Raw genomic sequence first — 23457 nt, 5'->3', positions numbered from 1 at the left:
TACGTTTGTTGAGTATTCTTGGGAAATTATATGGGGGGGGGGGTATTGATTGAGCGGGTGAAGGCATGTACAGAGCATCAGACTGGGGAAGAGCCGTGTGGTTTCAGAAGTGGTAGAGGATGTGTGGATCAGGTGTTTGCTTTGAAGAATGTATGTGAGAAATACTTAGAAAAGCGAATGGATTAGTATGTAGCATTTAAGGATCTGGAAAAAGGGTTATGATAGAATTGATAGAGATGCTCTGTGGAAGGTATTAAGAATATATGGTGTGGGAGGCAAGTTGTTAGAAGCAGTGAAAAGTTTTTATCGAGGATGTAAGGCATGTGTACGTGTAGGAAGAGAGGAAAGTGAATGGTTCTCAGTGAATGTAGGTTTGCAGCAGGGGTGTGTGATGTCTCCATGGTTTTTCAATTTGTTTAAGGATGGGGTTGTTAGGGAGGTGAATGCAAGAGTTTTGGAAAGAGGGGCAAGTATGCAGTCTGTTGTGGATAAGAGATCTTGGGAAGTGAGTCAGTTGTTGTTTGCTGATGATACAGTGCTGATGGCTGATTCGGGTGAGAAACTGCAGAAGCTGGTGACTGAGTTTGGTAAAGTGTGTGAAAGAAGAAAGCTGAGAGTAAATGTGAATAAGAGCAAGGTTATTAGGTACAGTAGGGTTGAGGGACAAGTCAACTGGGAGGTAAGTTTGAATGGAGAAAAACTGGAGGAAGTGAAGTGTTTTAGATAGCTGAGAGTGGATTTGGCAGTGGATGAAACCATGGAAGCTTAAGTGAGTCACAGGGTTGGGGAGGGAGCGAAAGTTCTGGGAGCGTTGAAAAATGTGTGGAAGGGCGAGAACATTATCTCGGAAAGCAAAAATGGGTATGTTTGAAGGAGTAGTGGTTCCAACAATGTTTTATGGTTGCAAGGCGTGGGCTATAGGAAGAGTTGTGTGGATGAGGGTGGATGTGTTGGAAATAAGATGTTTGAGGACAATATGTGGTGTGAGGTGGTTTGATCGAGTAAGTAAGGAAAGGGTAAGAGAGATGTGTGGTGATAAAAAGAGTGTGGTTGAGAAAGCAGAAGAGGGTGTTTTGAAATGGTTTGGTCACATGGAGAGAATGAGTGAGGAAAGATTGACCAAGAGGATATATGTGTCAGAGGTGGAGGGAACGAGGAGAAGTGGGAGGCCAAATTGGAAAGATGGAGTGAAAAAGATTTTGAGCGATCGGGACCTGAACATGCAGGAGGGTGAAAGGCATGCAAGGAATAGAGTGAATTGGAACGATGTGGTATACCGGGGTTGACGTGCTGTCAATGGATTGAACCAGGGCATGTGAAGCGTCTATAGTAAACCATGAAAAGTTTTGCGGGGCCTGGATGTGGAAAGGGAGTTGTGGATTCGGTGCATTATTCATGACAGCTAGAGACAGTGTGAACGAATGTGGCCTTTGTTGTCTTTTTCTATCGCTATCTTGCGGTTGGGGGTTGTCATTTCATGTGTGGCTGGGTGGCGACGGGAATGAATAAAGGCAGACAGTATGAATTATGTACATGTGCATATATGTATATGTCTGTGAGTATATATATATATATATATATATATATATATATATATATATATATATATATATATATATATAACGCGGGAGACACCGACAAGTGTGTATATATATATATATATATATATATATATATATATATATATATATATATATATATATATATATATATCTTCTTTTCTATCAAACTATTCGCCATTTTCCACATTAGCGAGGTAGCGTTAAGAACAGAGGACTGGGCCTTTGAGGGAATATCCTCACTTGGCCCCCTTCTCTGTTCTTTCTTTTGGAAAATAAAAAAAAAAACACCCAGAGGGGAGGATTTCCAGCCCCCCGCTCCCTCTCCTTTTAGTCGCCTTCTATGACACGCAGGGAATATGTGGGAAGTATTCTTTCTCCCCTATATATCCCTATATATCCCTGGAAATAGGAGAGAAAGAATACTTCCCACGTATTCCCTGCATGTCGTAGAAGGCGACTAAAAGACAAGGGAGCGGGGGGCTGGAAATCCTCCCCTCTCGTTTTTTTTCTTTTTTTTTCAATTTTCCAAAAGAAGGGACAGAGAAGGGGGCCAGGTGAGGATATTACCTCAAAGGTCCAGTCCTCTGTTCTTGGCGCTACCTCGCTAACGCGAGAGATGGCGAATAGTATGAAAGAAAAAAAGAGAAAAAAAAAGAATATATATATATATATATATATATATATATATATATATATGTATATATATATATATATATATAAATAAGAAGTGAGAAATGGAAGGAGTAGGAAAAGGGCAGGACCAAATTGGAGGTATAAGGATGGAAAGAAAAAGATTTTGAGTGATCATGGCTTGAACATGCAGGAGGGTGATTGGCGTTCACGGGATAAAGTGAATTGGGACTGAATGGTGAAGGGGAGAATAATGAATATTTGAATACTGAGAAATATGTATGTTGAATGCACCTGGTAATTTGCGTGGGAGAATGATGGAGAGGGTACTATGCACAAAGCTTCAGGTTGGTGAAGAAGAGTGTTGCATCAGGAGTTATAGAGGGTGTGTGGACCGGATGTTTGCCATGAACAATACTTAGAGATTCTTTTGAGGTATTACCGACCTTTATCTGTTTATGGTTACGCCACGAGTGACACGCCTTCTCGCTTTAGAGTCCATCCTTTCCCTGTCACTGGCTTTTGCGCAGCTTTAGAGCTACAGGAATCCCTAGACAAGAAATTCTTGGGTCATGATAATAATGGTAATGATAATGATAATGGATAATAATGATGATAATGATAATGTATTTGGAGAAAGCGTATGATAGGATGGACAGATACTTTATGGAAGGTGGTTGCAGATGAAGATGAGTCTGTATCGTGGATGTTTATGACACCATGGCTGTTTAATCTGTTTATGGATGGGGTGATGATAGATGTAAATGCGAGGGTTTTGGAGAGGATAACGGGTTTGCAGTCTGTTGTAGGTTGGTGCGAAGATGGAACCCTGGGATGTGAGTCATTTGCTGTTTGCAGACGACAACGGGTGAAAAACTAGAGAGTCTGGTCTCTAAGTTTGGAAGAGTTTGTGAAAGGAGGAAGTTGGGAGTTAATGTGAATTCAAGTAAGTTAATGAAGTTTAGCAAGAAGAGTGACGACACTGTTTGAGTGCACCTGGACGAAGCAGGGTAAATGTTTTAGCTAGGAGTGAACATGGCTACGGATGTAACTGTGGGAGCTGGTGGAACACAGGGTGGGTGAGGGAACAAATGTCCAGGGTGCACAGAGGACAGTGTGGAAATAGAATTAATTGTCTGTAAAGGCAAAGACCAGAATATTTGATGGCACTGTAGCCTTGGTGTGTTGTATGGCTGCGATTCGTGGGCCCTAATTACAAAAGTACGGAAAAGGATGAATGTGTTGGTATTACAATGCTTGAGGACAATATTTGGTGTGAGGAGGGTTGATCGAGCAAGGAACGACATTTTAAGAGAGAGGTGTGGTAGTAAAGGGAGTATTTAAGAGAAATGTGCAGGGTGGGCTGAAATGAATGTACCGAGAGGACGAGTGAGGAGAGAAAGATTAAGAGGATATATTCGTCAGAAACGAAGGGAACAAGGAGGAGGGGGAGACAGGGGACGAGATGGAATGAAAGAGGCTTCGAGTTATCGGAGCCTGAACATGCAGGATGGTGTAGGGCGTGTACGGGATGGAACGAATTGGAGTGATGTGGTTTACAGGGGGGCGACATGTCAGTGGGCTGAACCGGCACATATGCAGTGGTCATGGAAGGTCTGTGGGGTTGAGCTGTAGAAAGGGGGCTTGGTTTTGGTGCACTATATAGGATAGCTAGAGAGTGGATGTGAGCAAATGAGCGCCGTTTAACGTTCTGCTCCTGGCGTTACTTCGCTGACGCGGGAAAGGGTGAATAAGGATAACAAAATACATACATATTTGTATTTACATAGATGTTAGCAGACTTCGCCTGCAGGTGGCAACGCCGCGAGCGAGAAGACACCTTTTACGAGGCTGTATCACTGTCAGTGGATGATAAAGAGTAATGAAGCGTTAAGAACCTTCTCTCCTTAAAGGAGTTCTCGGACGAACACATGTAGACTGTTTTTTCTCCTATACTTTTCGTTCTTCCCTTCTTGTTCTATCAAAACTGAAATCGGCCATTTAAGATGAATTTCTAAGATAGAATATTGTAAACTGCATTAAGAGCGCTGGATAGCCTTAGATGCTCCAGTGCTTGGCTTACAAGCCTAAACGTTATAATCCAACACTTAAAGGAGCCCACCTTACTCTGGTCTCATGTAGCGCGCAGCCAAGAAACTGCAGGATGCCTTTTAAAGGGTTCTTAGTGTTGTATAGTCATATGATATATATTTGTTTACTTATAATTGTCTTAAGACCCCCTTTCTGTCGAAGAGTCCTGCTGCTCAAGACTGCGCTTCCTCCAGTAGCAGGGAAATGTTGGATTCCTTTTGAGTGGGAGATTGTTCGACAAGACGTACTTTCAGTGCTACAGCCTCGCAAAGACTGACTTTTTACTGTTCGTGTACCCGCATGCAGGCGGACTCCGGTGGCTCTCTCTCTCTCTCTCTCTCTTTCTCTTTCTCTCTCTCTCTCTCTCTCTTTCTCTTTCTCTCTCTCTCTCTCTCTCTCTCTCTCTCTCTCTCTCTCTCTATATATATATATATATATATATATATATATATATATATGTATATATATATATGTATATTTAAATCTTTTATTATACTTAATCGCCGTCTCCCGCGTCAGCGAGGTAGCGCAAGGAAACAGACGAAGAATGGCCCAACCCACCCACATACGCATGTATGTACATAAACGGACATGCGCGCACGTATCTATACATAAACATTTCAACGTATACATACATATACATACACATACATATACATATATACACATGTACATACTCATACTTACTGCCATTGACAGTACGTCGACCCCGGTATACCACGTCGTTCCAGTTCACTCTATTCCTTGCACGCCTTTCACCCTTCTGTATGTTCAGGTCCCGATCGCTCAAAATTTTTTTTTTTCCATCTTTCCACCTCCAATTTGGTTTCCCGCTTCTCCTTCCCTCCACCTCTGACACATATATCCTCTTTGTCAATCTTTCCTTGCTCATTCTCTCCATGTGTCCAAACCATTTCAACACATCCTCTTCTGCTCTCTCAACCACACTCTTTATTACCACTTATCTCTTACCCTTTCATTATTTACTCGATCAAACCACCTCACACCACATATTGTCCACAAACATTTCATTTCCAACACATCCACCCTTCTCCGCACAACCCTATTTAAGCACCATGCTTCGCAACCATATAACACTGTTGGAACCACTATTCCTTCAAACATACCAATTTTTGCTCTCCGAGATAACGTTCTCCCCTTCCACACATTCTTCAACGCCCCCAGAACCTGTGCCCCCTTCCCCACCCTATGACTCACTTCTGCTTCCATGGTTCCATTCGCTGCTAAGTCCTCTCCCAGATATCTAAAACACTTCACTTCCTCCCGTTTTTCTTCATTCAAACTTACCTCCCAATTTACTTGTCCCTCAACCCTACTTTCAACTTTCTTCTCTCACACGCTTTACCAAACTCAGTCACCAACTTTTGCAGTTTATCACTCGAATCAGCCTCCAGCGCTGTATCATCAGCGAACAACTGACTCACTTCCCAAGCCCTTTCATTCATAACGGACTGCATACTTGCCCCTCTCTCCAAAACTCTTGCATTCACCTCCCTAACCACCCCATGCAGAAACAAATTAAACAACCATGGAGACATCATGCACCCCTGCCGCAAACCGACGTTCATTGGGAACCAGTCATTCTCCTCTCTTCATAGTCGCACACATGCCTTACATCCTTGGTAAAAACTTTTCACTGCTTCTTGCAGCTTACCTCCCCCCATCCATATGCTCTTAAAACCTTCCACAAAGCATCTCTATTAACCCTATCATATGCCTTTTCCAGATCCATAAATGCTACTCACAAATCTATCAGTTTTTCTAAGTATTTCTCCCATACATTCTTCAAATCAATATATATGTATATATATATATATATATATATATATATATATATATATATATATATATATATATATATATATAATTTTTTTTTGTCATACTATTCGCTATTTCCCGCGATAGCGAGGTAGCGTTAAGAACAGAGGACTGGGCCTTTGAGGGAATATCCTCACCTTGCCCCCTTCTCTGTTCCTTCTTTTGGAAAATATATATATATATATATATATATATATATATATATATATATATATATATATATTTTTTTTTTTTTTTTTTTTCTCTTTTTCAAACTATTCGCCATTTCCCGCGTTAGCGAGGTAGCGTTTAGAACAGAGGACTGGGCCTTTTTTGGAATATCCTCACCTGGCCCCCTCTGTTCCTTCTTTTGGAAAATTAAAAAAAAAAAGAGAGGGGAGGATTTCCAGCCCCCCGCTCCCTCCCCTTTTAGTCGCCTTCTACGACACGCAGGGAATACGTGGGAAGTATTCTTAATCCTCTATCCCCAGGGATAATATATATATATATATATATATATATATATATATATATATATATATATATATATATATATATATATATATATGTATATATATATATATATATATATATATATATATATATATATATATATATATATATATATTTACTCATGATTATTTCTCTCTCGTGCCCGCACGATGTTGGTGGTGCATTATTGGACCGGTACTGGCCCCAGAAACCTGTGGGTTATGACGCAAGCATCCAGTACGCCCACTAGGCCACTCCCATCATAAAGTTCTCCACTCGAGTCAAGTATCTTACCTTCTCTCTCAGACAGAGCTGCTAGCTTTCATACACTTGGGGAAAAAATAAAGAGCCTGAAAGACTCCTCTCTCTATCCATATAAACCATTTCATCAAAATACCAAATTTAAAAGTGTGCATTCATTTGAATGAAGTCTGAGGTAGTAATAAACAAGGAATGATTGTATCATAGTTTGCTCAAGTAACGCTGCTAACAGCACTACAGAAAACGGGTGTGATGAGATCATGGCTCGAATGTTACGCCCTCACAAACGCCCGCTGCCACTACCTCATGTGCACAACCACAGAACCGGACCAACGTACACCTCTGCTGTACCTTGACTCGAGTGCTAGCCTACGTTATCAGTAGACCATGTAGATCGACGGTCTACTCTCGTAGATCACCGTCATTTATCGTATGTAATCCAACACCTCCTCACTACCTACCTAGAATTCCTGTCAACAACCCACAACTGTTCTCTCCTGACTGACGTTTAGTCATGACCCGTAACTAATCCTTGTGAAACCCTGGTTTAACGAAGACGTCCAGCGGACTTATCACAGGATGAACACTAAACCACATCCACGATTGCCACGAAATACGACACACTGATGTACACCCTGGCTGTACCTGACACGTGTACACCCTGGCTGTACCTGACACGTGTACACCCTGGCTGTACCTGAACGTGTACACCCTGGCTGTACCTGACACGTGTACACCCTGGCTGTACCTGACACGTGTACACCATGGCTGTACCTGACACGTGTACACCATGGCTGTACCTGACACGGGTACATCCTGGCCGTACTTGACAGGTGTAGACCCTTACTGTACCTGACACGTGTACACCTTGGCTGTACCTGACTGATGCAGACTTTTACTGTACCTGACTCGTGTACATCTTGGCTGTATCTGACTGGTGCAGAGACCCTTACTGTACGTGACTCGTGTACATCCCGGCTGTACCTGACTGGTATAGACCCTCACTGTAATTCACCTAAACCCTCAGAACCATAAAGCAGTTTACATGTCGTCATAACTAACACACATAAACCACTCTCGAACGTACGTTAAAGCTCAGTGTATCGAGTCCATGTTATTAACCTTTACTAAACCTGCACTTGTAAACATTCGTCGTCATATTGAACCCATGAAGACCAGGACGGTAACCCGTGCTGTGATTCAACCATGTAGGTCCTCACTGTAACTAGTTTACACTTGTATCATAACTCACCCAGGAAACCTTCCACTATGAGTAAACCAGGTATACCCTAACGTTACATGGCTCCCGATAAGCATGTCTATAACTTAGTTATAACAACACACATGAACCTACAATGTCACTAACCACATCAGACCCCTCACTGTTATCAACCCACCAGACGGGCCACTCTTATTAGCTCACCTACACAACTGCACCTAACGCCAACCACATTTTTCCTGTAACTAACCCTCCTCAACATGATTACCCCTCCCAGAAGTAACTAACCCTCCCAGAAGTAACTAACCCTCCCAGACGTAACTAACCCTCCCAGAAGTAACTAACCCTCCCAGATGTAACTAACCCTCCCAGAAATAACACCCTCCCAGACGTAACTAGCCCTCCCAGACGCAACTAACCCTCCCAGACGTAACTAGCCCTCCCAGACGCAACTAACCCTCCCAGACGTAACTAGCCATCCCAGACGCAACTAACCCTCCCAGACGTAACTAACCCTCCCAGAAGTAACTAGCCCTCCCAGACGTAACTAACCCTCCCAGAAGTAACTAACCCTCCCAGACTTAACTAATCCTCCCAGGAGTAACTAACCCTCCCAGAAGTAACTAACCCTCCCAGACGTTAACTAACCCTCCCAGAAGTAACTAGCCCTCCCAGACGTAACTAACCCTCCCAGAAGTAACTAACCCTCCCAGACGTAACTAACCCTCCCAGACGTAACTAACCCTCCCAGAAGTAACTAACCCTCCCAGACGTAACTAGCCCTCCCAGACGCAACTAACCCTCCCAGACGTAACTAACCCTCCTAGAAGTAACTAGCCCTCCCAGACGTAACTAACCCTCCCAGAAGTAACTAATCCTCCCAGACGTAACTAACCCTCCCAGAAGTAACTAACCCTCCCAGACGTTAACTAACCCTCCCAGAAGTAACTAGCCCTCCCAGACGTAACTAACCCTCCCAGAAGTAACTAACCCTCCAGACGTAACTAACCCTCCCAGAAGTAACTAACCCTCCCAGACGTAAGTAACCTCAGACGTAAACCCTCCCGAAGCAACTACCCTCCCAGACGTAACTAACCCTTCAGAAGTAACTAACCCTCCCAGACGTAACTAACCTTCCCAGAAGTAACTAACCCTCCCAGACGTAACTAACCTTCCCATAAGTATCTAACCCTCCCAGACGTAACTAACCCTCCCATAAGTAACTAGCCCTCCCAGACGTAACTAACCCTTCCAGAAGTAACTAACCCTCCCAGACGTAAGTAACCCTCCCAGAGGTAACTAACCCTCCCAGACGTAACTAACCTTCCTAGACGCAACTAACCCTCCCAGACGTAAGTAACCCTCCCAGAGGTAACTAACCCTCCCAGACGTAACTAACCTTCCCAGACGCAACTAACCCTCCCAGACGTAACTAACCCTCCCAGAGGTAACTAACCCTCCCAGACGTAAGTAACCCTCCCAGACGCAACTAACCCTCCCAGACGTAACTAACCTTCCCATAAGTATCTAACCCTCCCAGACGTAACTAACCCTCCCAGAAGTAACTAGCCCTCCCAGACGTAACTAACCCTCCCATAAGTCACTAACCCTCCCAGACGTTAACTAACCCTCCCAGAAGTAACTAGCCCTCCCAGACGTAACTAACCCTCCCAGAAGTAACTAACCCTCCCAGACGTAACTAACCCTCCCAGACGTAACTAACCTTCCCATAAGTATCTAACCCTCCCAGACGTAACTAACCCTCCCAGAAGTAACTAGCCCTCCCAGACGTAAGTAACCCTCCCAGAAGTAACTAACCCTCCCAGACGTTAACTAACCCTCCCAGAAGTAACTAGCCCTCCCAGACGTAACTAACCCTCCCAGAAGTAACTAACCCTCCCAGACGTAACTAACCCTCCCAGAGGTAATAACCCTCCCAGACGTAACCAACCCTCCCATAAGTAACTAACCCTCCCAGACGTAACTAACCCTCCCAGAAGTAACTAGCCCTCCCAGACGTAACTAACCCTCCCAGAAGTAACTAACCCTCCCAGACGTAAGTAACCCTCCCAGAGGTAACTAACCCTCCCAGAAGTAACTAACCCTCCCAGACGTAACTAACCCTCCCAGAAGTAACTAGCCCTCCCAGACGTAACTAACCCTCCCAGAAGTAACTAGCCCTCCCAGACGTAACTAACCCTCCCAGAAGTAACTAACCCTCCCAGACATAACTAACCCTCCCAGAAGTAACTAACCCTCCCAGACGTAACTAACCCTCCCAGAAGTAACTAGCCCTCCCAGACGTAACTAACCTTCCTATAAGTATCTTACCCTCCCAGACGTAACTAACCCTCCCAGAAGTATCTAACCCTCCCAGACGTAACTAACCCTCCCAGAAGTAACTAACCCTCCCAGACGTAACTAACCCTCCCAGAAGTATCTAACCCTCCCAGACGTAACTAAGCTTCCCAGACGGAACTACGCGGGGGGGGGGGGGGGGGGGGCGCGCCAAGTCGATATCCTGAACAGTCATAAAACTCGACCCATCCGTGAAATAATGCCCAAAGATCAAGCAGATTCTGCGGAACAGTGAGGTATAGAAGAGCAACAACATGAAACAGGAGAAGACAGGGACGAGAGAGGACGAAGATGATAAAGGGTAGGGGCGGACGTGGGCTTCACTAAGCACCAGTAATCAAGGTTTTGGTACTGCGTCAGGAAGGTGCTGGGAGCACTGCGTCCTCATTGACCTGGACTCCCTTGAGGAGCCGCCATGTTCCCATTAGGTGTGGAGGGCTAAGACCTTTTAAGGTATGTGTGTGTGTGTGTGTGTGGGTGTAGGTGAGTAGCACGCGAACCCTACCAGCTGTGCGACGGCTCCTTTAGTGAGCGTTGCTTCCACAGTATCCGGGTTCAACTTGACCCGTTGAGCACGACGGCACAATGCTTGAGCACGACGGCACGGCCTTTGAGCACAAAGGCGCGATCCTTGAACACGACGGCATGATGTTTGAGAACAAAGGCACGACCTTTGAGCAACACGGCGCGATCCTTGAGCACGACAATACGATCGTTTAGAACGACGATACGATCTTTAGGAACGACGATACGACCCTTGAGCACGACGGTGCGATCCTTAAACACAGCACTTGAATGTGGTGAATATGATGGCTTGGCTTTTGAGCTCTCACCAGAGTTCATGCCATCACCTGCGAGTGAACAGTTGACTTGAGTGTAAGGGGTATACCTTTGAGTGTGGGGCAGACCTGAAAGTAAAGGGTAGGCCTGAGAGTAAGATGTAGACCTGAGAGTGAGGGGTAGACCATTAGGGGTAGACAAGAGAGTAAGAGGTATACCTAAGAGTAAGAAGTAAACCTTTGAGTGAGGGGCAGACCGGAGAGTAAGAGGTTACACTCGGGCACAGAGTGGTATGAATAATTGCATACACTGCTTTGTTACGCGCAGGCAACAGCGTGTTGGGCGAGGATCAGTAAGCTTCATATGGAATGAGATGATGTTTTGGATGATGTTTTGGATGGAGGTTAATAGTGTGCGAAAAACAAGAGAACAAATGGGAGCGTCAGTGTTGTGGGCAAAAGGGTAAGTAGTAATAGTTCGTGGTGAAATGAGGGGATGGAGTGGTATTCTGAAGGACTATGAACGTGTTTGATGATAGGGTGGCAGATGTAAGGTGTTTGGGTTGGGGTGGTATGCGACGAGAGAGAGTCATGGAAAGTGGTTCGGTGAAGAAAGAAGAGGTGGTGAAGGCCTTGCCATAGATGAAATGTGGCAAGGCGACCGAAATGGATGGTATTACAGTTGAATTTCTTAAGCAAGTGTGTGATTATGTTGATGCTAAGTCAGGATTTTCGATGTGTGTGGATCATGATGAGGTGCCTGAGGATTGGCGTAATGCATATATAGTGCTACTGTATTAAGGCAAAGGGGGCAAAAGAAAAAGTAAGTGTTTAAACTACAGAGGTATAAGTTTGTTGAAAGTACCTAGTAAGTTGTATGGGAGGGTAGTGATTGAGAGGGTGAAGGCATGTACAGAGCATCAGACTGGGGGAAAGCAGTGTGGTTTCTAAAGTGATAGAGGATGTGTGGATCAGGTGTTTGCTTTAATACAGTTGTTCCCAAACTCAGTATCGTGACTTGAATGAGGGTCACATGGATGTTTTTTGAGGGATCACCATCGGAAATTAGAGGAATTACGGAGATGCTGACAAAATGGGTGCGAGTGAAGCCTCCACATACACTGAACACACATTTTAGTTCGTCGCATCTTGCACCGGTATGCAAAGTCCCTCACGTGAAAGTGAAGTTGACGCTCGTCCCGCTGCGCCGACGTTGCCACGTTTGAGGATTCAGTGCCTTACTGGAGAAGGTTGAGGACTTAGGTTTTAGATACAAGTAGGTCTTTGCCTGCATCTTATTCGTTGAAGCTTTGTAGATGACGTATTGATGTGGAACAGTGCCTCTTCAGAGGATGTATGGCCGAATGGCTCTGAACAAGATGTGGCGTTGGCAAGTATATTTGTGACCTTGAACGTGGATATTCTGCCGTATCCCCGTTCAAGGCCATATAACCATACATTTTTTCCTACGAACGTCGCTTGTTTTTCTCAGTTTTTGTAATGAGTGAGCGCTTACGCGTGTTATGCCTGTGCGTAAGAATGTTTGAATAATATAGTGTAGCGAATGTAGTGTATTATATATCAGCTCTTTGGGTCACCAGGCCGGGAAAAGATTGTATTTAGGGTGGCGATCTGAAATATTGGGGAAACACTGGCTTTCAAGAGTGTGTGATGAACATACGTAGAGAAACAGAAGCAGTTGGACGTGGTATGTATGGATCTGGAGAGAGCACATGATAGGGTGAAGAGAGATGTCTTGTGGAAAGTTTGAAGAATATATGGTGTAGGAGGAAAGATGCTAGAAGCAGTGAAAAGCTTTTTTAAGAGTGTAAGGCTTGTGTACGAGTAGGAAGAGAGGCGAGTGATTGGTTCCAAGTGAATTGGTCTGCGGCTGGGTTGTGATGTTACCATGGTTGTTTGATTTGTTTATGGATGGAGTGGTGAAGTACCTAATGCGAGAGTCTAGTAGAGAAGGGTGAGTATGTAGTCTGCAGGGAATGAACGGGGCTTAGGGAATGAGTCAGCTATTGTATGGTTCCATTCGTTGCTAAGTCCACTCCCAGATATCTATAACACTTCACTTCTTCAATTTTTTCTCCATTCAAACTTACATCCCACTGACTTGTCCCTCAACCTGCTGAACCTAATAACCTTCCTCTTATTCACATTTACTCTTAACTTTCTCCTTCCACACACTTTTCCAAATTCAGTCACCAACTTATGCAATTTCTCACTCGAATCAGCCACCAGTGCTGTATCATCGGCAAGCAACAACTGACTCACTTCCCAGGCATTTACCTTCCTAACCACCCCATCCATAAACAAATCAAACAACCATGGGGCTATCACACATCCCTGCCGTAGACCGACCTGCATTGGGAACCAATCACTCTCCTCTCTTCTTACTCGCACACATGCCTTACATCCTTGGTTAAAAACCTTTCACTGCTTCTTGCAGCTTACTTCCCACACCATATACTCTTAAGACCTTCCACAAAGCATCTCTATCAGCTCTATCATATGCCCTCTCCAGATCCATAAGTATTTCTCGCACACGTTCTTCAAAGCAAGCACCTGATCCACACAGCCTCTACCACTTCTCAAACCACACTGCTCCTCCCCAGTCTAATGCTCTGTACATGCCTTTACCCTTTTAATCAATACCGTCCCATACAATTTCCCAGGAATACTCAACAAACTTATGCCTCTGTAGTTTGAACACTCATCTTTATCCCCGTTGCCTTTGCACAATGGCACTATGCACGCATTCCGCCAATCCTCAGGCATTTGACCATGATCCATACATACATTGAATATCCTTACCAACCAATCAAGAACACAATCACCCTCTTTCTCAATGAATTCCACTGCAATACCATCCAAACCCGCTGCCTTGCCGGATTTCATCTTCCGCAAAGCTTTCGCTACCTCCTCTCTCTTACCAAACCATTCTCCCTAACCCTCTTACTCCGCACACCACCCAGACCAAAACACCCTACATCTGCCACTCTATCATAATCACATTCAACAAACCTTCAAAATACTCACTCCATCTCCTTTTCACTTCATCACTACCTGTTGTCACTTCCCCTTTGCCCCCTTCACCGATGTTCCCTTTTGTTCTCTTGTCTTACGCACTTTATTTACCTTCTTCCAAAACGTCATTATATTCTCCCTAAAGTTTAGTGATAATACTTCACCCCAACTCTCATTTGCCCTCTTTTCAACCCTTGCACCTTTCTCTTGACCTCCTGCCGCTTTCTTTACACATCTCCCGGTCATTTGCACTCCTTCCTTTCATTAGCAACGTTACTTCTTCATCCCACCTCTCACTACCCTTTCTAATCTGCCCACCTCCCACCTTTCTCATGCCACATGCATCTTTTGCACATGCCATCACTGCTTCCCTAAATATACCTCCCATTCCTCACCCTCTTCCTTCACAGCATTTGCTCTCACCGTTAGCCACTCTACACTTAATCTCTCCGGGTACTTCCTCACGCAAGTCTCCTTTCCAAGCTCACTTACTCTCACCACTCTCTTTTCCCCAACATTTTCTCTTCTTTTTTGAAAACCTCTACAAATCTTCACCTTCGTCTCCACAAGACTGTGATCAGACATCCCACCAGCAGCCCCTCTCAGCACATAAACATCCAAAAGTCTATCTTTTACACGCCTTTCAATTAACACGTAATATGATAATGCCCTTTGAACATCTGTCCTGCTCACATACGTATACGAGAATAGGTAGTATGTTTGAGGAAAGAGACCTGGATGTTCTGGCTCTGAGTGGAACGAAGCTCAAGGGTAAAGGGGAAGAATGGTTTGGAAAAGTCTTTGGAGTAAAGTCAAGGGTTGGTGAGAGGACAAGAGCTAAGGAAGGAGTAGCACACCTCCTGAACCAGTCGTGGGAGTGTGTGATAAAGTGTAAGAAAGTACATTCTTGATTGATGTGGATAAAACTGAAAGTGGATGGAGAGAGATGGGTGCTTATGCACCTGGTCTTGAGAAGAAATATCATGAGAGGCAAGTGTTTCGGGAGCAGCTGAGTGTGTGTGTCAGCAGCTTTGGTGCATGGAACCGGGTATTAGTGATGGGTGATTTAAATGCGAAGGTGACTAATGTAGCACATGAGGGAATAATTGGTGTACATGGGGTATTTAGTGTTGTGAATGGAAAAGGTGAAGAGCTTGTGGATTTATGTGCTGAAAAATGACTGGTGGTTGGGAAGACCTGGTTCAAAAAGAGAGATATACATAAGTGTACGTATATGAGTAGGAGAGATGGTCAAAGAGTATTATATATATATATATATATATATATATATATATATATATATATATATATATATATATATATATATATATATATCCCCTAGCCTGATCCAGGTACCCATTTTATCGACCAGCCCACTAGTGGGTGAATGAACAGCAGGGTTGATTGTTCATAGCCAGGATTCGAACCAATGCGGTCGACCGTGGGCAGCCGGTGAATGCGTCACGGTCAGGAACGCTAACCGCTACACTACATAACTGAATAAACGATTCTTAGCATGATTTTTCGTCGAAATCGCCCATGTCTAACTTCTGCTTGATTTCTATTATGATACACTTAGTAAATATGATGAAAGTAAAGCGTTTGATGTCATCCTTTCAGATTTCAAAAAAGATAATCGATAAAGTTTCACTTCCAAGATTACTCACAACGGTTGTCGTATAATGTAAGAGGGTTGTACTTCGGTGGTTAGGAAACTGGTTGACTGACCGCACGCAGAGTGTTAGCCAATAATCAAGACTCAGAATGATTAGACGTGACAAGTGGTGTGCCACTGGTATTAGTCTTGGGCCTAATTGTCTTTGACATATATTTTAATGATATCTATAATTGGCTGCTTTGTAAGATATCGAAATTCGCAGGTGATACAAAGCTGGGAAATACATCTTAAAGCAAAACTGAACGTTTTAAAAGCTTCAAACTGACTGGGCTTACAGGTGGTAAACGAGTTTTATTACTGATATGTGCAAAGTTTTACATATAGAGAATGAAAAGAAGAAGGCAAGCTACACTATCAATTTTGTTGAGGTGCAAAGGGTAAATGAGGAGAAAAACTTGGGTTTGATAATCTCTGATGACCTAAAGGCAAGTAAGCAGTGCACAGAAGCAATAAAAAAGAGCTATCATAAATCTTGGATTCGTAGGCGGGGCTTTCGAATTTTCCCTTTTAAATTATTTATACTTTTCATAACTCATTGGTGTGTCCCCGTCTTGCAGAATGTGTGCAAATCTGGTCAGCCTGCTTCAAAATAGACATACGGAGAGAGTGCAGCCTCGAGCTACCAAGAGTACCTCTGGGCTGAGACACCAATTCAGTGTACGCTGACTGAACATCTTGAATTTATCTAACTTGAAAAGGAGAAAGTTAAGAGGTGATATGGTATATTTATCTTAAATTTATCAAAGGCTTCGGTCATCAAGGCCTTATTCGTCTGATTTTACTCGTTGTAATGGAACGTTGTAACGGATATTAAGTCGAGGGCCAACACATTACCTCGAACAGTTTGTAAACAATAGTTTATCAGGTAGTGACCGAAAGAAGTGCCATAGATATGTTTAAGAATAGACTCGACAGGTATTTTGGCTTCAAGTCCATGACCTGATTACATGAAAAGTGTACAGGTTCTTCTCTTTGAAGCATCTGTAGGCATGACATCTCTCATCACACCAATCTGTGAGCTTCTGGCGTCTTCCACAAACATAAGCAACCTCGGAAGAACCCACTGGTCTGTTGCTGTTTGAATTCCTTTGTATTTGTATTCCCTTGTATATCCGAGGTATCCTGTTCAGTGTAATATAACAGCCCCATGTTCGATAGGCAGGTGAAGGGGAGGATCCCTGCTGCTGTAATCCACAGTGAGTGTCTGTGAGAGTGGCTACCTTGGGTAGGGTAGGTGGCCTGCAGGTGTGAGGCCAGAGTGAGGCATTCCTTCCCGATGCACCTTATTTTATCTCCCTCCTTCAGACTCCCACCTCGATAGCCTAGGATCCCTCGAGGCGCCGTTCTGTTCCCACCAGGTGTGTGTGTGTGTGTGTGTGTGTGTGTGTGTGTGTGTTTGTGTGTGTGTGTAATCCTCAGTGGGTGAGGAGCACTTGGACCTAGCCAGCTGTGTGGCAGCCCCACTGCTGAGCGCTTCTCCCAGGGTAACAGTTGAGCATGACTATGATCTTGAGGCACGACTGTACGACCCTTGAGAATGACAGCATGATCCTCGAACACGACTGTACGACCCTTGAGAATGACAGCATGATCCTCGAACATGGCTGTACGACCCTTGAGAATGACAGCATGATCCTCGAACACGACTGTACGACCCTTGAGGATGACAGCATGATCCTCGAACACGGCTGTACGACCCTTGAGAATGACAGCATGATCCTCGAACATGGCTGTACGACCCTTGAGGATGACAGTATGATCCTCGAACATGGCTGTACGACCCTTGAGGATGATAGTATGATCCTCGAACACGGCTGTACGACCCTTGAGGATGACAGCATGATCCTCGAACACGGCTGTACGACCCTTGAGGATGACAGTATGATCCTCGAACATGGCTGTACGACCCTTGAGGATGATAGTATGATCCTCGAACACGGCTGTACGACCCTTGAGGATGATAGTATGATCCTCGAACACGGCTGTACGACCCTTGAGGATGATAGTATGATCCTCGAACACGGCTGTACGACCTTTGAGGATGATAGTATGATCCTCGAACACGACTGTACGACCTTTGAGGATGATAGTATGATCCTCGAACATGGCTGTACGACCCTTGAGGATGATAGTATGATCCTCGAACACGGCTGTACGACCCTTGAGGATGACAGTATGATCCTCGAACATGGCTGTACGACCCTTGAGGATGATAGTATGATCCTCGAACACGGCTGTACGACCCTTGAGGATGATAGTATGATCCTCGAACACGGCTGTACGACCTTTGAGGATGATAGTATGATCCTCGAACACGACTGTGCGACCTTTGAGGATGATAGTATGATCCTCGAACATGGCTGTACGACCCTTGAGGATGATAGTATGATCCTCGAACACGGCTGTACGACCCTTGAGGATGACAGTATGATCCTCGAACATGGCTGTACGACCCTTGAGGATGATAGTATGATCCTCGAACACGGCTGTACGACCCTTGAGGATGATAGTATGATCCTCGAACACGGCTGTACGACCTTTGAGGATGATAGTATGATCCTCGAACACGACTGTACGACCTTTGAGGATGATAGTATGATCCTCGAACATGGCTGTACGACCCTTGAGGATGATAGTATGATCCTCGAACACGGCTGTACGACCCTTGAGGATGACAGTATGATCCTCGAACATGGCTGTACGACCCTTGAGGATGATAGTATGATCCTCGAACACGGCTGTACGACCTTTGAGGATGATAGTATGATCCTCGAACACGGCTGTACGACCCTTGAGGATGATAGTATGATCCTCGAACACGGCTGTACGACCTTTGAGGATGATAGTATGATCCTCGAACACGGCTGTACGACCCTTGAGGATGATAGTATGATCCTCGAACACGGCTGTACGACCCTTGAGGATGATAGTATGATCCTCGAACATGGCTGTACGACCTTTGAGGATGATAGTATGATCCTCGAACATGGCTGTACGACCTTTGAGGATGATAGTATGATCCTCGAACATGGCTGTACGACCCTTGAGGATGATAGTATGATCCTCGAACACGGCTGTACGACCTTTGAGGATGATAGTATGATCCTCGAACATGGCTGTACGACCCTTGAGGATGATAGTATGATCCTCGAACACGGCTGTACGACCCTTGAGGATGACAGTATGATCCTCGAACATGGCTGTACGACCCTTGAGGATGATAGTATGATCCTCGAACACGGCTGTACGACCTTTGAGGATGATAGTATGATCCTCGAACACGGCTGTACGACCCTTGAGGATGATAGTATGATCCTCGAACACGGCTGTACGACCTTTGAGGATGATAGTATGATCCTCGAACACGGCTGTACGACCCTTGAGGATGATAGTATGATCCTCGAACACGGCTGTACGACCCTTGAGGATGATAGTATGATCCTCGAACATGGCTGTACGACCTTTGAGGATGATAGTATGATCCTCGAACATGGCTGTACGACCTTTGAGGATGATAGTATGATCCTCGAACATGGCTGTACGACCCTTGAGGATGATAGTATGATCCTCGAACACGGCTGTACGACCTTTGAGGATGATAGTATGATCCTCGAACACGGCTGTACGACCCTTGAGGATGATAGTATGATCCTCGAACACGGCTGTACGACCTTTGAGGATGATAGTATGATCCTCGAACACGGCTGTACGACCCTTGAGAATGACAGCATGATCCTCGAACATGGCTGTACGACCCTTGAGGATGCTAGTATGATCCCTGAGTACCACGAGACGACCCTTGAGAATGGTGGCCTTCCTTAGCCTTTGAGCTGACCCGTAGGGGTCATGCCAAAGGTCACGCCGTCATACTCAAGGGTTCAAGGGTCATGCTTAAAGGGTTAATGAAGATCTGACAGCCAGTGAAGTGGTATGGTGACACTGTGTTGCTTCCTGTAGTGTGCTGGATGGTGCTGTTAATGTGTACACACACACACACACACACACACACACACACACACACACACACGTCCTTTCTCCCCCACCACCATGCAAGGGTGGCCCCACCATGCTCTCCTACTCCCACCTCTCCAGCACCGACCCTCCGCCCATTTCCGGCAGATTCCCATGACAACAGTCCAGTGTGGTCGCCGCGCTGCTCATGCTCCTTGTTTTCCATTTGCCAGTGTGTTTTCATATGCAATATCATATTAGTATCATATCGTTAATGAGTTAGACGATTAGGGCATTTATTTGTCCACGCCGTCTCAGTTCATACCAGTTATGATAATTATTATTATTATTATTATTATTATTATTATTATTATTATTATTATTATTATTATTAATATCATTATTATTATTATCACTATTATTATTATTATTATTATTATTATTATTATTATTATTATAATCAAATGAACTGAACAAGTTACTAGTAGAAAGGGAGGAGGGTGAAAGTTTCCAGGTGTGTTGTGAATTAATTTGTGGACATCACGGTGAGGGAGGTGGATATAATGGTATTAGAGCAAGGGATGGGCCGACAGTATGCTGGGGTGGGGATAGGGGTCCTGAGAGATGAGACGTTTGCTGTTTGCAGATGACACGGCTCTGGTGGAAGACTCTGACAAGGGACTCCAGAACCAGGTGACAGAGTTTAGGAAACTTTGTGAAAGAAGATGAAGCAGGAGGATTTTAGTGTAAGTTTTTTATGAGGAAGACTCTACCTGGTAGCAGTGAAAGATAAGGTTTTTAAAAGAATAACAGTTGTACTAGCTCACGGAACCCCTGTATAGAAGTTAGAGGTTGATGTAAGACTCTGTGAAATTAGTTGAAATTTTTCCGGTAATACGATTTGATTACAGTGGGAGACTTTATTATGACGGTAGCTAATTGGAGTGAATCCCTTTCCAGAAGCTCTTGCCGTGCTTGATAATGCTGTAGTAAAATTTGTTGAACCTATCAGTGATGCGAACATACGACTTGCTTCTAGCTGCAAGTGAGGATCTAAGGTTGGATAGAGAAAAAATTGCGGGTGATCACAGACAAATTTTCTTCACTCGTAGTGTTGGTTGTCAGCATGAAAATATACCAGATGCTAGACTTGCATATATTAATGACGTTCGCATTGCTCTCGGCAAATTTTTGTTTACAAAAATCATCCGTCGTTGGTACTGTTTCCCAGATCACTGTAAGACCAGCAGATCCTCAGTTTATGATAAACCCTCCTCCTGAGGGATGTCAGGCTGTGAAACACGGGGAAACACCCTACAGGACAAAGGTCTGCTACAGTCTAGCTGTGTAGGGCAAAACCAGCGGATTTAACAGCTCGATGTTGTGGCCTTGGTCGGCTGTGGCGTCGGATCTGCCCAGAGGAGATGGTATGTAAACACCCGGCCCTAGACAACACGAGCAGAGAGAGAGAGAGAGAGAGAGAGAGAGAGAGAGAGAGAGAGAGAGAGAGAGAGAGAGAGAGAGAGAGAGAGAGTTGGACTGACATGTGAGAGAGACCGAGTTGGTAAGGCAACGCGCTATTGAATGAACCTCCGTCGAGAGGGAAAGTGAGGGAAGGGGCCGGGTCCCGCCCCCTCCTCACATCCACATGTGTGGACGTGGATCGGTTCACCTAACCTAACGTGTCAGTTTTCACCTTAACCGCGTATTTTTTTTTCTCCCGGGATCACGAGCCACAGACGTGGTGTGGGACACACATGGCGTGGAAAAGATGCGGTGTGGAGTGATGTGGTGTGGAGGGAACATGTATCATGTGGGACATATATAGTATGGAACAGGTATATGGTGTGGAGATTAAGGGACAAACCCAAAAATACTGAGTTGGCAGAAAAGTCATCATGCAGGTCATGTGCATGACTGACTGATCATCATGCAGGTCGTGTACATGACTAACTGGTCATCACACAGGTCGTGTACATGATTAACTGGTCATCACACAGGTCGTGTACATGACTAACTGGTCATCACACAGGTCGTGTACATGACTAACTGGTCATCACACAGGTCGTGTACATGACTAACTGGTCATCACACAGGTCGTGTACATGACTAACTGGTCATCACATAGGTCGTGTACATGACTAACTGGTCATCACACAGGTCGTGTACATGACTAACTGGTCATCACACAGGTCGTGTACATGACTAACTGGTCATCACACAGGTCGTGTACATGACTAACTGGTCATCACATAGGTCGTGTACGTGACTAACTGGTCATCACACAGGTCGTGTACATGACTAACTGGTCATCACACAGGTCGTGTACATGACTAACTGGTCATCACACAGGTCGTGTACATGACTGACTGGTCATCACACAGGTCGTGTACATGACTAACTGGTCATCACACAGGTCGTGTACATGACTAACTGGTCATCACACAGGTCGTGTACATGACTAACTGGTCATCACACAGGTCATGTACATAGTGTGATGAACTATGGAGGTATCTCTAACGTGTTATCGTTGTGTTTTGTTATCTCCACATGTACAGAGGCAAGTCTTGACTGTGGACGTGACTAAAAAAACATAATTTCCCGAAGCCTTGGCGTCCTAAGTCACACATTGCAAGGCTCCTCCTAATGCCGGAGAAACGAATTAAAATAACTCCCGATTACGATGTCTGTTACTAAGAAAAAAATTGCATATCAGTGAATATAGAATTAACCACAAACATATGCGTTCCAAAGTACGCCTTTTTGACTCTGGGGTTACTGGAATCTAGTGTATTTCTAGTCTTACATTTTGTGCATTTTCTGAACAGATCCAGGAACTAAACGTTGCTTCCCCCGGGACTGGGCTGGCTACCATAGCCTGTCAACAGGATTGTGTTTTCAGAGATCTTGAGTGTGTCAAGTGTCTTATGAGGCATCATCGTGGCCTTCCCTTCTCGTACATGACTTATAATTCAAGTATTAGCCTGACCTCTGCCCGTCAGTGGCTCATGGGTACAGCTCAGTCCCTCCCGCCACATCAGGACTCACCTTTCAGACCCGGCCGCAGGTGGCGGCCCATCAGGCTGGTGTCTTGAACTTTCTTTAACCTCCATAGTGATGCGCTTGGGTGTGTACCTGTCCTCGTGTGATGCCTTCTGTTTATCCCTTCACTCTCTTTGCTTCCTCAGAAGTCTGGCGAGGAGTCTCACCAGAGCCGCGCCCTCAACGTGCCGGAGGATGTGGGTACCACGGCCAGGGGTGAGTACACTGTAGTTGCGTCAGTAGCGTGGCGGCACAGCTGTGTTTGTCGGCAGGTGTGCACCGCCCGGGCCAGGTGTTCCCGTGGGAGGGTCGCCTCCCTCCGCAACCCTCACATGTGAAGCCCGCAAAGGAAAGTCATGGAGGAGACCGTACGATTGTAATGTTTTATATTATAAGTAATGACGTGATGTGGGAAGAGTCACATTTGCAGAAAGCATTTGCCCTGTGAGAATATTTAAACTGACTGCGGTGGGAAAGGCATATACCCATATATATGTATATATACAAGTCAGTCATTGTGGAAACCTGGATCGTATAAGC

General features: G+C 44.8%; 1 protein-coding gene across 1 annotated transcript in view; it reads right to left on the bottom strand.

Annotated features, from left to right (window-relative positions):
- The window catches only part of LOC139761995 (uncharacterized), a 124342-nt gene extending 101205 nt beyond the window's left edge, over window positions 1-23137 (bottom strand). Inside the window, exon 1 of the mRNA XM_071686778.1 lies at window positions 22924-23137. Coding sequence (XP_071542879.1) covers window positions 22924-22988 — 65 coding nt within the window. The 5' untranslated portion in view covers window positions 22989-23137. The remainder of the gene's footprint in view (window positions 1-22923) is intronic.
- Window positions 23138-23457: the final 320 nt, after the last annotated feature.

The sequence above is a fragment of the Panulirus ornatus genome, chromosome 3, assembly GCF_036320965.1.
Source record: "Panulirus ornatus isolate Po-2019 chromosome 3, ASM3632096v1, whole genome shotgun sequence".
Classification (NCBI taxonomy): domain Eukaryota; kingdom Metazoa; phylum Arthropoda; class Malacostraca; order Decapoda; family Palinuridae; genus Panulirus; species Panulirus ornatus.
This window is presented reverse-complemented; position numbering and strand designations above follow the sequence as displayed.